Below are 17,622 nucleotides of genomic sequence, written 5' to 3'. Positions count from 1 at the left end.
TATTTACTTAAAGTTTCCTTTGTCTCATAGTCCAGGGGAAGAGAGTTATCTTTTTCTGTGTGTTTAGGGCCATAAATACTCATGCTCGGGGGTGGGGGAATTGAATAGATCAAATTTCCCCCCACCAGTTTATGCAGATCAAGCCAAACCCCTGCCAAAGGCCAGATCAGGGGTCACTGGATGTGGCGAAAGTGCCACTGCGCTAGCAAGACAGCACCTGCACCCCGGAGGTGCCCCGATATGCTTGAAGAAAGTTCTGCAGGTGTACCAGTACTACTGATGGTGTTCCCATCAGCAGTGAGATCCAAAACCAGGCATTCTAGGGGTGTGCCAGGGGAGGGCTTGGATCTGCATGATCCAAAGCCACTTTCCCCTTGGTATGCTAATGGATCGGGCTCCCGAGCAACAGGCTGACAATGGGAGTGGTGTTTTTTAAGAAACAACAACAATGCGGCGGGGGGGGGGGGAGGCGGAGAAAAGAAAACGTCACACCTACCCTGGGTACAGTGAGCTAGCAAGGCTAAGGAGGTGGCAGCTTCCCCATCTCAGAAATCCTCCCTCCCAACTTACATTTGCTCTGTAAGTGTTCTTTACTTTTGGCTTTTTTTAATCTACTGCTTCCTTTTTGCCTATGGTTTTGTTTTTGACTATTTTATTCTATATGAATCATGCTATATAACTGTTTTAAATACATAATCACAAATAGATTAAACTACTCCTAGCCCAAACTATATAACAGAAATATTGCTTAACGTATGTACTTACCTCAGAACATAATACTAATTGCACTAAATAACATTCTCCACTTCAGTGATCTTTGGTCCATTGTGTCTGACAATGTAGCTAAAGCCATACATAACAAAGTATGTATCACTGTAGTTCTATGTCAACTGTATTTCATGCACACAGACCCATAGCCATCAAACGTCTTCATTCATTGAACTACACTGTGTTCTCACTTACATTCTGCACTTTGGGTTTTCATCGTTCTGCTTAATTTCCGTATCCATAAACATCATTTTAGCATGTTCGCTGTGGCTTTTGTTTCCAGCTTTTTCATCAATAGCTATTTCTGCAGCAAACCATGCTGACTCCAGGGGTTCCTTAGCGAGTCTCGACTCCAACCCAAGCACCAACGAAAAGAACAGCGAGGTGACTGAAACCTGCGAAAAGGTAAGTGTGCATGTGAACTGCTGGAAGCAATTTTTTGAATTGGAAGAATCTCTGATCAATACAAAGATCCTCTGCATTTTACCCTCCAACAGATTGTGAGGCCATTATCTCTGGTTGGGTCAGCTCTTCGTTTTGACAAACTCGATCAAGCTGAAACAAGAAGTCTCCTGATGTGTTTCCTTCACATTATGAAAACAATTTCAGAAGGTATGGGAACTGTAAAGTGCAACTGCTTGCATTTTACTTGGATTCACATAAAATGTTTCAGGCTTCATTTGGTACCAATTCTTCCAGTGAGCTTTTGCTTGAGTTCTTTAACTATGAGTTAGTAGTAGTGGTAGTAAACATGCACACACAGACCGTTGCTTTTACATGTTGTTCTGTTTTAGTCTTTGCTACTTTATCCTGCACTTTCTAGTTGATAGATTCATGAAGCCACATCCCAAGGTACTTATAAGTGTCAACTTGTTCTTATCTGTGACCATCCATGGTCCAGGAATATGTAACTTTCTTGTTGAAAATACGATGACTTTTGACTTGGACCCAGGCTTACTTAGAGTTGATCCACTGAAAACAATGGAACTTAAATTAAATATTCATCCCTGCAATAATCCATGAATCTAGTAAACAATCTTGTCCCAGCCTGGTTTGCAAAATCAGGAAAACGTCATCTGCATATAAAAAGACAGAAACTTTGATGGTGTTTAATTTAGGAGGGTGAGAGATTATCAAACCTAAATCAAGAGGAGCTTGGTCTGGTATGAATAAAATAAGTTGGGAGCAAGGACACAGTGCCAGCTCAGGTTTTGGAGGGCCCTTGGGCAAGGGACCTTCAGTGGGCCCCTTTCCATCAGTGAGTCTACTGTCTTGACGGCATGGTCACCAGCTGCTATTATTCATCCTCCTCTTTCTCATTATTGCTACCACTTGCTTGCCAGACAAAGCCAGTGAGCAGGAAGGCAGTGGCATCTGCTGCTCCTCCTCCTCCTCACCATCACCATTGTCTGGACTTGAGCAAGATGCAGGTGAACAAACAAATTACAGTGGTGATGAGGAGGTGCAGGTCCAAAGGGTTCTTGTCAGTAGGCCCCTGCTGGGATTGGGGCACTCAGCAGGTGCCCAACCATGCCAACCCTTGACACCGCCTCTGCAAAGACACATCCTTCCTAGTAGTGCTGTGCCGAAAATTTCTCCCACGTTATTTTCAACCATTCTCATTCAATTTGACAGAAAAGAAATTGCTTTTGAAAAGAAAATTAAAGTAGGAGAAATTCTCATGGGTTGCATTCAGGGTTCTTGTGCTTCCTTTACTTAGGAGGTGACTGAGGAATGTGTACAAGTGTCCTGTCCTTCATTGTACAATCATCTCTCTGCACCTGCATTAGAGACAAGATGTATCCACAATCACCCCTCCAAAATTTAACATTTGGAAAGTCCTGGGGAAAGCGCTGAACCCTGAAGAATGACAACTAGAGCTGAGCCAAAATTTCTCAGACAACATTTTTCTCAGAAAAATCCTGAGATATGTTTTTTTCTTTTTCTTACCCCGCCCCCCGGTGGCCATGCAAAAAAACAAAACCCCTAGGAAAAAAAGAGAGAAGCTCAGCTATGACCCTTGCCAGTGGTGAGCCCTACCTGTGAGAAATTGTCAGAGAATTTCTCCTCCCACTGTAGAAATTCAGCGAAACTCTCCTCCCAATTTCTCTGCCCACAAATAGAGTGGAGAATTTTGAGAGGTCATTTGCGCACAGCTCTGCTTACTAACTCCATAAGTAGAAAACAGCACAGCAGAAAGATGGACATGGTTACTGCAGTGCACTTGGGATGATGCATTGTAAAATAGAAATTGGTTCAAAAACAGTGAATAATAAATTTATAATTCTGATATCTCTTTCCAGATACACTGATCTCCTACTGGCAGAGAGCCCCATTCTCAGAGATAACAGACTTTTTCAGCATTTTAGAGTAAGCTCACTTTGAGGTTTGTTCTTCCACAGTTGTTGTTGGTAATAACTGAAATAGAAGGAAACAAAATGCAACATTATTGATATTTATAAAATTCAGTCCCCACATTCACATTTGTATTTATTCACTCCCGAACCCATAGGGTTGGATCCAGACTTAGTCATAATTAGAGTAAACCCATTGAAACAAGGTTGGACTTCAACTAGTCATGACTAATATGACACACTGATTTCAATGGGTCTACTCTAAGTTTGGACCGAACCCATATAACCCTGAGTACATATAGCTTGGGCAGTCTTCCTTCATTTTTCAAAATGAATTTTGAAGCTCATTTTTCCAACACCTTTTCTAACAGCATTTATGTTAATGAACTTTGTTGTCTACTTGGTTAGCTCTCCTATGTATAGGAGGCATCACCATATACAGTCCTGAATAACCATGGGACAGATTCTTCCCCTTTGTTCTGTTGTCAAGTGAGTAAGTTTTTTGTTCCCCTTGTCAAAATCAGTATATATCGCATACCGTAACAGGACTTGGAATATTCTAATTTATCTTCTGTAGCAATCCCATTCACACTTGCCTGGGAGTAAGTTACTTTTGAGTAGAAATACATAGGATTGTATTTTATTCTATAAAATACAATATTCTACTATTCTATGATTCTATGATTGCTCAGTCAGTTTCTCTTTGCTGACGTCTGCTCAGCACACAGAACTAGCTGCTTATACATGAAAGATGTGACTGTGTTCATTTGCCTCATTATGAAAACGTAACAGAGAGATAATCACAGTTTCACATTTATCCTGTGCAGAAATCCAATCCATATGAGAACAGAGAAAATAGTTGTATCTCTAGAGTTAGACATTCTCTCTTCTGCTAAGAATTAGAGAAGGTCAGGTGAACAAATCATTAGTTGCTGATGCTTCCTTTCTATGGATTGGAACCTGAGTTTGCTTCCACGTGCAGTAGCATGCCTTGAATGGAGTTCAGCTCAGAATGCTCCATCCCCTGGAAAGGGGAAGCGATTTCCATCCATTTGCCCCTTCCTTTGCAGCTACCAGCACTAACTCCCACTCTGTTGGTGGCAGGGGGCATAAGAGGTTCCAGTGGGAGAGGAAATTAATGCAAATTGTTGACCCCACTTTCTACCAGTGGGATTCCTCCATGGGATCAGAAGCCTTCCATAGACATAAAAGTCCTTGCATTTGTGGGAGGCAAAATCTGGATTCAATCCAATGTGGCCTGCCCACATTCCTCCATAGGCACTGAAGATCTAGGACTTGTATAAATGATAAAGCTATAAGTTCCCCTCTTGCAAGAACATGTTACATTAGGAAAGCTTGCTTGCTAACAGCATACTCACTGTCCAGTTGGTCTCTCTGCATCTGCACAACCCCATCCCACTCAGAATCCGATTGGCACTGACAGTGCTGCCTGATCAGAGAACAGAAAAATGAGAAGTTGGTGTTTGAGCACCCAGGGAATGTGAGAGCCAAGAAGCAGGAGTGCTGCCTCAAGCAATGAAGCAAATGAGTAACAAAACTGCAGTTCTGTTGCACTTCACATTATTATCTATGGGGTGGGTTCAGACCACCTATTTGCACAGGGTAAAAATCACTGTACAGTTGCTTTTCCTGTCATATGGGAGAAAATTAACAAGAAACGTAATTTGGTGACTGGACTGTCACTTCCTTTTACTTTCCTTTTGGGAATTGGAATTGAAAAGTAGTTCATAAATCTTGTAAATAAAGAAATATATAATAAATATTGGTCAGATAGACATGATGGCACAATCTCAGTCTTGCCACCATGCTATATTCATCACAAAAGACAGCAGTAAATTCTTGTATGAACCTGAGGAGGGAACCTGTTTGTGGCAATCTGGGTGGGATGTTATGCCCTGAATGTCATTAGTAGTGGAATTTGAAGTAGGAACTTACATTGTCAGGTGCCTTTTGCTCCATTGTCCATTCACAGACAAATTTAGATTTTATTTTCGTTATGCTGAAAAATATGCAAATAATTCTGTAAGAGGGTTCGCAACAATTTATATAATTTACCTCAGTACAGAACATTTAGCGTCTTGTCCCCCATTCTGTTCAACTTTTCCCCGCCTATATTTACCAGTCTCAGCAGGAACGTATTTTCCTACGAATAAATTTGCATAAATTTAGGGAACGTGGGTTTTTTTAGAAGATCCAAATGTCCACGGACTCGGTACAGCTTGAGGGCATCGCTCCGCAGCGGATCCCGCAGGTCGGATTCTTCGAAATCCGAGTTCATTTGAGTCTGTCCTGAATTTCTCCAGCATCCCTACTTACCATATGTGTCTATCAAACACTAGGTGTGGATGTTTTGCAAAAATAGTAAAGTTATACTACCAGGTGAAATGATTTGAGTCTTTCTTTTTTTATCTTTCAGGGTTTGCCTTCAAAATTTCAGATATCTAGGAAAACGAATCATTGTGAGGTAATTATGTTTTAGTTATAAGTCATAGGGCAAGATGAAATTTGAAACACACTTTGAAGTTACCATGTAAATGCAGCAATTGCCAGCATGTACACGTTGCAGCCAGATTAGCTTTTTTCTCAGAAGGCTGAGTTCCAATGCACACTACTTGGTAGAGTTTCAAATAATACACTCTGCCTCATTAGTATTAAGATGCTAGGTAATGAGGAACATGGGAAGGTTTGGGTTGGGGTGGCCTCATGTACAAAACTTCCAGTTTGATGACGTTAGTAGTTGCCTGTTTATTTATGCTTCCCTTTTCCCAGTTAAATGTGTGGCCTTGCTATGACAGATAGCTGGTAGTATAATGGGATAAATAACATTTTGCAAAGATTACAGCCTGGAATCTTCTTGCCTCTTAGTATTCATTTTTGGCTACTATCTCAATAGTTTTAGAATATTTTTGCAGCTAACAAGGGTCATGCACTTTCCTTTGGCCATATTATGATGGTTTGTTTTTCATTTGAAGCAGTAACAATGAGCTTCTCTGTCTCCTACATTTCCAGCAGTAAAAAACAATAATGAATAGGCACTATATAAATTGATTTGGTTATGCCAGATGCATTTTTCATATGAAAGGCTAATGTGTGGTGCAATTCTATGCATGTTTACTCAGAAGTAAGTCCTGTGTTCAGTTGGGCCTACTACAGGAAAATGTTTAGGATTGCTATTATTATTATTATTATTATTATTATTATTATTATTTAGGAAAATTGCTGCTGCATTTAAGTTTGCTCAAACCACCCAGAATAATGGAACCTTGAAAGGCTCTAACTCATCCTGTCAGACGTCTGGGCTTCTGCCCCAGTGGTAAGATGTGTTTTGCTACTGAGCTTTTAACTTCATTCCAGTCTAAAGGGATCTACAGCAGCCTGTTCCCCCTGCTCATCTTCCACTTCTCTAGACTGTTATCACACCATTTATTTATTTAATTTATTTAAAACATTTCTTGGCCGCCTTTCAGGGCAGAAGCCTTCCCAAGGCGGCTTACAGCAATAAAATACATAAAAACAGTTAAAATATTAAAAGTGATAAAAACAATAAAAACAGCAATAAAAGCCATCAGTAAAACCAGCAACAATGCCAACAGCATTAACAGCAACAACAGCAGAGAAGGCCATGGTAAAGTAATATGTTTTTCAAGGCCTTCTTAAAAGCCTATAGAGATGAAACATGATGGACGTTTGATAGCAACTTGTTCCAGAGGTGTGGGGCCACTGCAGAGAAAGCCTTCTCATATGTGATCACCCATCTAACTGCTCTCACGGGTGGGCAGATCAGAAGGGCTTCTGTTTCTAACTTCAACTCTGATCGCTTACTTCACTTTAACAGACCTTGTAACGGTAGTGTTTGTGCTTCTTGTATCCAAGAGTTTGTCCTACTCAGCATCCACTAACAAATTCAGGCAGCATTGCATCTGGCTCATCCTGATGCCACTGAGCCAGCTGCTTTGACTGTGCAATTCCTTGGACATGATGAGGCTTCATTATTCTCTGTGTGTGGACTACAGCAGGCAAAGCTGATAGTGGGCATTGGCTAGGGATGGTGCAGGAGCTCGACTCGGTCTGGGAGTCTGTTGAGTCCCCCCCCCATTCGCATCCACCAGACTGTGCTTGCTGAGCCTCTTGCCTTGCTCGCCCCCACTCACGCCCTCCCAGACATTCCCCACACTTACCTGGACCTGTCCGCGAGTACCCACCATTTTCCTGAGCTTGCTTTTACGAAAAAGGGAGCCTTTTAAAATGTGCATTTTTAAATGTGCACAAATTCGGGATGGGAAAGGCTGATCTATGCAATATTAGAGGCATGAATGGCCTGTTTATGCCTCTAATATTGTGTATATCAACTTTTCGTAGCCCAAATTTGCACATATTTAAATATGCACATTTTTAAAGACCTCCTTTTTTTTGTAAAAACAAGCTCAGGAAAATGGCAGGGGCTCAGAGATGGGATCCAGGGTGAGTGCAGGTGGCTTGTGGGGGCTCGAGCATGGGTCCAAGGGGGCTCGTGTAGCCCTTCAAGAGGCACCTGCCGAAACTGGACAGGGGTGGGTCTGTCCATCCCTAGCATTGGCCTGACATCTAAGGGCTGAACTACATATGATGCAAGAGATCTGCAATAGGATCTCCCAGGATTTTTACTTTAAACCAAGTGCAAAAGGCTTCCGTTTTGTTTCTGAAGCTGCTGTTAGCCCCATAAAAGAAAAGAAAAATCAGGTACCTGTATTTTTCCCACTGCTGGGTAATAGCAGTTTTAGAGGTGCAATTGAGTTAGGGGAAATGGCATGGAGGGAAGGCTTAATCCCCCTCATCCAAAGTCACTGTTATGTTAAAATCCAGAACCTCCTATGGCTGCTTTAAAGCAAAAATGAAAATGTTGGGGAATCCAGTTACGGATCTCCAATGTCACATATAATTTGGCCCTACGAACTGTCAAATGTTGAGATTAAAACTGACATGGTCCTTGGTTTGTTGAAGATACATACTTGAGAGCTTAACTTTTTAAGTCTGCTTGGTATGTGTTTGTATTGTATTTCATGGTTCTTAGAGAGCTACATACGCAGCTAATTGGAAAATGGCTTTGTGTTATAAGAGCCATGCTGGATCAGACCAAGGGTCCATCTAGTCCAGCATTCTGTTCACACAGTGGCCAACCAGCTGCCCACAGGAAACCCACAAGCAGGACATGAGTGCAACAGCACTCTCCTGCCCATGTTCCCCAGCAACTGGTGTACATAGGCATACTGCTTCTGATATTGGAAGTGCATATAACCATCAGGACTTGTAGCCAATGATAGCCTTTTCATCCATGAATTTGCCTAACCCCCTTTTAAAGCCATCCAAATTGGTGGCCATCACCACATCTTGTGATAGTGAATTCCATAGTTTGACCATGCACTGTGTGAAAAAGTACTACCTTCTATCTGTCTTGGCATGTGGCTGGAACCAAATGAAGCTTGAGGGGAAATGATGCATTCCTTTGCCTTCTCACTTCGAAATAAACACTTCTCACTTTACAGCTGGGCCTGGAATGAAACTTTTCACTAGGCCATTGGATTGCTGCATTTTTACAGGAGAACCAGTGTGAAGCCTATCCAAAAGAAAGGCATAGCAGCTGGGGTGGACTTCTCACCACTGCTTCACTGTACCTGCTTCCCACAAGGAAACGCTTAATCCTTTTGCTTGTTATGATGCATTTAACTCTGGGCCAACCCAAGGCATTTTTCTGCTTGAGGCAGAGCAGCAAACAGCAGCCCCAATGCCCCTCCCCCACGCAAGTCAAGGTACCTAGTTCCCAAAGCTAGCCAAGTTATCTTGGCACATCAGATAAAAAAAATCCCATAAATAACTCTCCCCATCCCTGGCAATAAAGATACAACAGTAACAAATAACACGTTTCTACCCTTTCATAACACCCCAAACCTGCTTCCTGAGGCAGCTGCTTCACTCTGCCTAATAGTAGGGCCGACCCTGATTTAACGTAACCTGACTAGAAAACTGTATTAGCAGAATCCTAATTCTTGTTAGCGCTTCTGATGATTAATTGGTGGTCGGGTTTTGAAAGCTTTCATTTAATTATTGAGCACTTCTAAAAACAAAACTTCAACCAAAGCCCTAGCCTGTGCATCTTATAAGAGTATATAAGCTATGCTTATTTTGGAGGATCTATAGTACAGATAGGTATGGAAATATGAATTGCACAATTTTATTTATTGTATGGTTTTTACTTGTTTCTGTCTTTTTCCAGCTATAAAGTGGGGTATGACTTTAGCTAAGTACACAACATAATAAGTACATTTTCTTGTTTGTGTGTTCACTTATGACCAAGAGTTCAGTCCATAACATGCCAGGCAATTTTGTAAAATGTAGCCATTTGGTGCCTCACAGAGATTGGATCACTACTGGATCACTATCATGCCAGCAGTGAAACGCATCCTTGATCTCAAACTGTACACATAATCTGTGGCACTCCTCCTACACCATTGTTGCAAGCAAACATAAAAAAGACAGTTAGCTAATTACCTAAGGCTACATAATGTGGATGTACAAAACATTCCCTAAGAACAATCCGAAATGGGATGAGCAGGGAGTTAAGTGGTGGATGATCCACCACTTCCAAAGCCCTCCTGGCTTAGTCTGGCAAGAGAGGAAGGGATGGGCAGTGTTTTTCTCTTTTACTGTCCTGGTTGATGATGATGATTTCACTGCCATTGGTCCCCATGGGAGGAAAGAGCCCTATGCCACTTCAAGACTGGCATAGGTATGGGGTCCCATCCAGGGCTGTGCCTGAAGAATGAGGGGACTTTGAATCCAGCAAATCTGTAGGTGCCTGAAAAATGTTCCAGTTGAGTCCTACTATCAGAAAAAGATGGTTGGTGGCTCTGTCTGTCAGGGCATTCTGTGGGTTTACCAGGCGTAGGGATGAAATGAGTGCGCGTTTCTGTCCAGGAATGCAGCAGAATTACCCCTGCCTGCACCCCCGAGCCCTGCTCGCCAAGCCCCTGTCCATGCTCGTCCCCTGCGCATGTTTGGCAAGTGGCCCACACTCACCCCTACATCCTCTTTGAGCAATGTGGTCGGCATTTTAAAAAAAAGTGCACAAAAATGCACATTTTGTGAATGCGCATATCTGTATGTGTGTGAAATGTACATTTTTGCTAAAGTGTGGATTTTTGCACATACGCAAATATGCACATTTGCAAAATGCGCATTTTCACCCATACACTTATGCACATTTTTGCAACCGCCATTTTATTTTTCGAAAAATGGCGACCACAGAGCTTGATGAGGCCGCCAGGGTGAGTGCAGGCTACTCACCAAACACAGGAGGGGCTTGAACGCGGTTCGTTGACCAGCAAGAGGTTGCAGAAGCTGGGCGGGCACCCAGAGAACCCAGATGGGGGTGGGTTCACACATCCCTAACCAGGGGCTTCCAGGACAGACAGAACACTTTCCAGTAGAATGTCTCTCCCCCAGCGATGCAGCTTGTCCGCCCTATCCTAACCCCCCCTTTGGCTGATCACTGGTGGAAGTTAGGATTACTCTGCTCATAACTTTTCTAATGAACTTTAGAACATTTCACTGTTCCCAGCTCTTCCTTGCTTTGGAATATTCACATTAAGAGACAATGCCATGTACCAAATAGAAACCATCATCTTACCGTATAGTGCTAAAGAGAAACCTGTGGGACTTGGGGTGGGAACCTTTGGGACATCGCATATAACAACTAAGCAAAATGCTCTGTCTGTTCATTTGACAGGATACATTCTGCTTCCAGCAGTGAGATTCACAAGCATCACCGATCTCAAACTTTACCAATAATCCGTGGCAAAAATGCCTTTTCCAACTCTAAACTCCTGCAGATGATAGACAGCACCATTGCAAGTAAGCACAGAAGAAGACCTAACAGTCTAGTTATGAAAAGTTATACTTTGCTCTAATATGGACTGTCGCCACACTAACTAGAATCATACTCTGAAGCAATTATGTGGGCTTAAGGAGACATCATGTTTAACAGGGAAATTAGACCTAAAAATATTAAACCTCTGTATCATTTCCATGTTTACTCATTGCTAGAAATGTAGCCCATTAAAACAGTAAAAGAATGGTTAATGTTTATTTTAGGGGAAAGATGTCACTGTGGCAGCATTCAACCCTGTCCAAGAGCCAGTGGGACCCACTGCTTGTGCAACAGGGATTTAGCACTTTGGACAGGAACTGGAAATGAGCAGAAGCAGGTCAGCGGAGCTCACACAACAGAGCTCTGCCTGTCTGCCCTGATCCAGAACTGAGCATTTCTGCTCATTTGGGGGCTGGCTTCATGAAGCGCTAAATCCCCATTGCCCAAGCAGTGGCTCCCATTTGCACAGTGGAATTGGCAGGAGCGCAGCAGCACCAGTGGATACCACCCCGTATCTGCTGTATTTCAGAAACATTGAGAAAAGAAATTCGATGCACTGTGATATCAAATCAAACTGTATGTATATAATTCGTGATAGTTCATGTATGCCAAATCGTCTATTGATAACCATATGCAATTACTTCACTGCAAATATAGGATATAGATTGCAGCCTCAAAATGTCAGAACACGATCTTGTTTAATTGGATTCTATATGGAAATCTTAACCTTGATCCAAACATTCAGCAGTCTTGGTGAAACCTCATGAGATTTGCGTCTCAGTAGATACGTATTGGATTGCGCTGTCAGTGATAAATGTAGACTCTTCACTGCCCACTTCATAGCTGGTGAGCGTGCATTTAGCAAACATGTACATGTCTGGTTTGGCCCTAAGCTGTCATGGATCCGGTCTGTACATGACAACAACCCATGGGTTGTTGCACAAGTGAGCACAGAGCCTCCCACTCACCTCCTGCTTCCACTTTGTGTCTGGATTAGAAAACAAAGCAGGAATGCCCCATTCCTGGGTTGTTTGGCATGACATGAGAACCTGGAATTCTGGGTTGTTGAGGAGGAAACAACCCAGAGTTTTAACCCATGGTTTGTTGTTAGGTTAAAACTCTGGGTTGTTTCCTGCTCAACAACCCAGCATTCTGGGTTTGCATGTCACACTGAACAACCCAGGAACGGGGTGTTCCTGGGTTGTTTTCTAAACCAGATGCAAAGTGGAAGCCGTGCACAGGCAGGAGGCAGCATGCTGACTCACTTCTATGTGGCCCTGACAACCCATGGGTTAATTAACCCATGGTTGGTTGTTTCATGCAAACTGAAAGTAGAGCAGTGATAGCCCCAGGCAGACTTCCTTTGGCCTGTACCATAACAGAAAGGCCCTGTCCTTCATTCCCTTGTCATATTTCAATCTATGCCTGCAAGTTCAAAGGCAGCATATCAAGGAGCAGGCAAATTGCCCTGCTGAACATTTTTGATACCCTTCTAATCATAAGCATTCTACACATTCCAAAGCAACATGGTTTATTTTGTGGAGATATGTTCCAATAATGAAATCAGCTGGCTTATTATGAACATATAGTAATTTGAGTGAAAAAGACTACAGCTAGTTTTTTTCACTCGTCATTGATATTTAGGGCTATGTGTATTCTGTGGTTCTGCACAAGCTAAGAAACCCCACAGGATGTGGAATCAGGCTAGGAATTCAGTGCCTAAGGATCTCAGCTTTCATCTCAACAGTAAGACAGGCTTCAAAGTGCCCAGTAAAATCTAAGCAGCCAGAAGAATGGTTAATTATAAGTAAACAGAGGGTGGAACTTAAGTCTCCTGCAAAGCTCCTTGGTAGGCAGGAGCTAGCATGACTAGTGGTAGTACAAGAAATCATGCAAAGTAAGTATGCAAAGATATTTGATCTGCATAATTTATGCAGGTCTCATAAGTCTTGATAAATATTTTTATTTGATACGTATTTTTAATACATTGTTATCAAAGAGTACACACAGCCCTGACAATATTACTGCATGTAATTGCACTGTTACAAAATCTGTGTTTGATCCCCAAATGAGTGACCAGGTTTTCAAAGACTTTTGGAGCATCTCGAATCCCTGACTGATCAGGTTTGAAGAAGAGTGGTGGTGATGGAGTAGTACCAAAAACATGGAAAAGCAAATAGAGAGGCAGGACTCAACAGACATTTGAAAGTAGCCATTTATTATGTGGATATTGTCCAGCATGTTTCAACCAGGAGCAGTGAGTCTCCATATATCCCAGTTAAAACAACCCATTCAAAATATGCTTTCCCCAAAGTATGGAACTATTGAGCCAATGGCCTCATTGCTCCTGCAGCAATTTCAGAATACAACTGGCTTAGAAAGCCTCATGTGCAGTATCCAACGGGGCGGTTGCACAAGCTGCACCTCCCACCAATTGCATTGTGCAGGCAGGACCCACCACTTGCACAACAGGACATAAGAAGAGCCATGCTGGATCAGACCAAGGTCCATCTAATCCAGCATTCTGTTCATGTAATGGCCAACCGGCTGTCAACTGGGAACCCACAAGCGGGACACGAATGTGACAGCATTTTCATAGAATAGTAGGGTTGGAAGTGACCTATAAGACCATTGAGTCCATCCTCCATGGGGTTCTCACCCATGTTCCCCAGCAACTGGTGTACATAGGCATACAGCCCCTGATACTAGAGGTAGCATATAGCCATCAGGACTATGGCTTTAACCTCCATGAATTTGTCTAAGCCCTTTTTAAAGCTGTCCAAATTGGTGGCCATCACTACATCTTGTGGTAGCGAATTCCATAGTTTAACTCTGCGCTATGTGAAGAAGTCCTTCCTTTTCTCTGTCCTGAGTCTCCCACCAATCAGCTTCATGGGATGACCCCTTTGGGTTCTAGAACTTTGAGAGAAGAAGAAAAATGTCTCCCTATCCACCTTCTCCACACCATGCATCATTTTGTACAGAGTTGTATTGCTTCGAAGTGAGTGGGAGTGGTCATTTCTGGATTGGGACAGGTCAGCAGAGCTCTCTTGTGGTCCCAGAAAGGCTAAATCCCCAATGAAGAAGCAGTGGGTCTCAGTTGCAGAACAGAATTGGTGGAGGTTCAACGAAATCAACAGGGCCACAGCACCCCATTGGATACTTCCCAATGTTTTGTACAAACAAATTTAAAATAGCTGATGTTTTGCTAACGGCTCATGCCATTGCTGAATTCCACTGTCCTTGTTAACTTTAAAGAAGCTTCTCCATAACATTTAAAATAAATGTAGGTGTATTTTATTGTAGGTGGTTCTAACGAAACAGATATTGTGAACTACGTAGATACTGAAGCCAACATTGCCACAGAAGTTTGCCTTACTATTCTTGACCTATTATGTCTTTTCACTCAACATCACCAGGTATCATTTTCGTATGCCAAAATCATGATGGGCCACTTTACATGGAAATCACATTGCCTATGGTTTATGCCAAGCTATCATTTGACAGATGCACAGTATATTTGTGGGAGAAAGATGTTGCAAAATGAATGAGCCAAAAGTGTCATATCTGTGCAAAATCTATGAATCATGCTTGCAAATAACCAGGAATGTGCTAGGCCAATGTACCTCACATTATGTATTACACTGCTTTGTTATGTTGGAGGGTATGACTTGCTTTTACCTATCATTGTTTTGCCATCTTGCAGTCCTCTGGGCTACCGTGTCCTGTTTTTCCCAGCATATACAACAATATAGTCATTCATATATTTCTTTGTGAGAGATGTTGGCAGAGACGTAACCAATTCATTTTCAGACACATGAAGATGCGTGACTACAAGTCCAGGAGAGTGATGGGTCCTAGCATCTAACACAAGAGCGTCTCTGTACTTTTTAAGCTGTGTAGATCTAGACAGCTTGAAAATATAAGTAGTTTCAAAAGTCTATAATAAGATCTCAGATCTTCGCACAAAGGTTAAAAATGTGTATTTGCATTTTTCTCTTCGTAAAACTGTGGTTCCAAAAGATTTATACCAACACTGTGAAACATATGCTCAGGTTTATAATCCACATTTAGGCTATGAACCACAAACCAGGTAAGCTAAAAAAGTATTTGGATCTGAGCTGATTTATTCCATAATTATTCCATGGAGGGAGCAATCCTATGGCTGCTAGACAGTGTCTAGATGGCCATAGGATTTTTTTGGTTTCTGGGAACCGAGCTTCGAGCCGGGGCTCTGAGCTTGGTTCCTAGAAACCTCACTCCCCTCCCCCTCATAGGCAGCACAGTTTGACCCCATCTCCACCCTCGTAACTACAGCATGGAGCAGGCGAAAACGGGGCGTTCCCAGGGATGGGGAGGAGACCACAGAAGCATCGTTACGATGCTTCCTATGCACCATCCGGCCTTCCCACTCCGACGTCCCCAGCTAGACAGCCAAAATCGGCTGTCTAGCCACAAATGCAGGGCAGGTGGAGCACGGAGGAGCGGATCCCGTCCCCTGCCTTTCATTGGATAGTTGGCCACCTCCAAGTTCGGAGGCAGCTGACTACCCCCATAGGATTGTGTCTTTAGGATCATTAGTATCGCTGACTTCAGTCAGCTCAAATCCAAGTACATTTTTAAGTATTAGGCTGCTGGTACCTTAAATAAATATTTCTATTTCATTACTTTTTTTAGTTGAGGTAAATGAAGCTACCATTCAGGCCACTATGCATTTATGAAGTCAGGCAACTGACTTTTTAAATAATTATTACAGTGAACAACTGCCAATTAGGAACAGAGTCTCAAATTGTTCTCCCTAGTTTCCCTTGGATGCATATGTTGGGAATGTATGTGAGGAAAAAGATGGATCCAGAGAATATGAAGTCTTTAACACAGACTTCATATTCAACACAGACTCCCCGTAAAAGACAGAATTCTTTTAGGGGGAGCAGAATTCTGTGGGTGGTGGAGCTGGAGAAACTGAATTGAGGCTTCACTGCTAGTTCTGTTGGAAGAGGCTGTGAGCATTTTGGACCAGAGAAATGGGTGTCAAGAAAAGAATGAACAAAAGCCAAATCGTTTAGCTTATTTGCTTGTTTGCGGACTTTTCAGAAACAACTGCAACAATCAGATTGCCAGAATACACTAATGAAAAAAGTCTTTGATACCTACCTGCTATTTTTGCAAAAAAATCCTTCTGCAACAGCCCTCAAGCATGTGTTTGCTGCCTTAAGATTGTTTGTGAGTAAGGTAAGTCCCTGTATGCTTAGCCATTTGTATGAACAAATATTCATCTGTTGTTTAAAAAAAAATAGCTTACAATCATGACTGGCAAAATATGTGGAGGTCAATCAGTATCAGAATTGGAATTGTGTTTCAGAACTTTTCACACAACAATTAGGATTTTGAATTCAAACCTTGAAACTTGAGTGCTGTGGATATTGAGTGCTTGGATTTGTTCAGATGCTAGATATCAAATGCCATACATACCATCACTATTAAATACTGTAAGAGTTCCAACAGAAGTTGTCCATATATTAAATCTGTTGCAGGATAGCTATAAAATACTGCCCCAAATCAACTATGATTATAGTCAAAAGCTAGAAGAGTAGCCAACTGCTTGATAACTTGTCAAATTCTGTCCAATAACAAATATTAAAATTAAAAGTGATCAGAAATTAAGCATTACCATAGAACAGTAAATATTCAAATACTTAGTGAATACTCAAGTCACAGAGAAGGATTTTGGGGAGAAACACCAGGAGGCAAGGTGAAAACGCCAAATTTGTTTCAGTTCTACAACAGAGCTCCTGTCTATCTCCAGGGATTATTGTGCTTTTTAGTCCTGACTATATTTCTCCTACCTGGATTACATTGGCTTTCTGCTCCTCCCTTCCCATCGTATTCTCTGGTTGCCCCTAACCTCACTCTACCCCACCTAATAATGCAAATTTTGAAAAGCCAATTTTTTGCAAGGTGAATTTTTTGCAAGATGGCCCTTGCCTAATGTGGCCATTCCTTGAATAAATACAGCAATAAAGTACTCAAAACAGCATGCAAACATAATGCTTTCCTTTCACAAAATGGAATGTTGTAACTCTACCAGTGGTGAATTTATAGGGCCAATGGAAATGTATGATAAATTGGGCAGAAACAGCATTAAAGTACATGGCAGATTGCCAACAGTCTGCATAGTGGGGGAGTGGAGAAGGACAAATCATCTGACCCATGTGCCCCATTAGGTGGAGGGGAGAGCGGGTGGACCTGGATCCTTTCTTGAGTACCAATCTCCATGGCAAGTTGCAGTAGTGTTCCTCTCTTCCTGACTGTTTCTTTCACTGTTCTTTTAGTAGTCTCATTTTAACAGGTAATAATGTTACTTATTCTTCATAGACTCCCCACCAATTTGTGTTGTTATCCAGAGAAACCTCAGTTCATTTAACTTCTATTGCTTATTTCTCTACCTTCCCCAATCTGTTTCCCTCCAGATGATTTGAACTACAACTCCCATTACTCCCAGCCATTAGGGCTAGTGGTCAGGGATTATGGTAGTTGTAGTCCAACACATCTATTGGCCACCAGATTGGGGAAGGC

At 42.1% G+C, this 17,622-nt stretch overlaps 1 protein-coding gene across 5 annotated transcripts in view; it reads left to right on the top strand.

Moving 5' to 3' along the window:
- Positions 1-17,622, top strand: part of DOCK10 (dedicator of cytokinesis 10) — a 293,838-nt gene that overhangs the window by 244,026 nt on the left and 32,190 nt on the right. For 4 of the 5 annotated variants that reach the window (XM_084847133.1, XM_084847130.1, XM_084847129.1 and 1 more), the window contains exons 35-42: positions 1,052-1,173; positions 1,266-1,380; positions 3,072-3,138; positions 5,560-5,607; positions 6,355-6,456; positions 10,906-11,030; positions 14,353-14,465; positions 16,141-16,278. In XM_084847133.1, the coding sequence (XP_084703259.1) occupies positions 1,052-1,173; positions 1,266-1,380; positions 3,072-3,138; positions 5,560-5,607; positions 6,355-6,456; positions 10,906-11,030; positions 14,353-14,465; positions 16,141-16,278 (830 nt within the window). The remainder of the gene's footprint in view (positions 1-1,051; positions 1,174-1,265; positions 1,381-3,071; positions 3,139-5,559; positions 5,608-6,354; positions 6,457-10,905; positions 11,031-14,352; positions 14,466-16,140; positions 16,279-17,622) is intronic. The other variant, XM_084847134.1, reaches the window with a different exon arrangement.

Source organism: Heloderma suspectum, chromosome 3 (assembly GCF_057233095.1).
Source record: "Heloderma suspectum isolate Gila_16-S chromosome 3, 16-S_ref, whole genome shotgun sequence".
NCBI classification, from domain to species: Eukaryota; Metazoa; Chordata; class Lepidosauria; order Squamata; family Helodermatidae; genus Heloderma; species Heloderma suspectum.
Note: the sequence above shows the minus strand (reverse complement) of the source record. Positions and strands in the feature narration are given on the sequence as shown.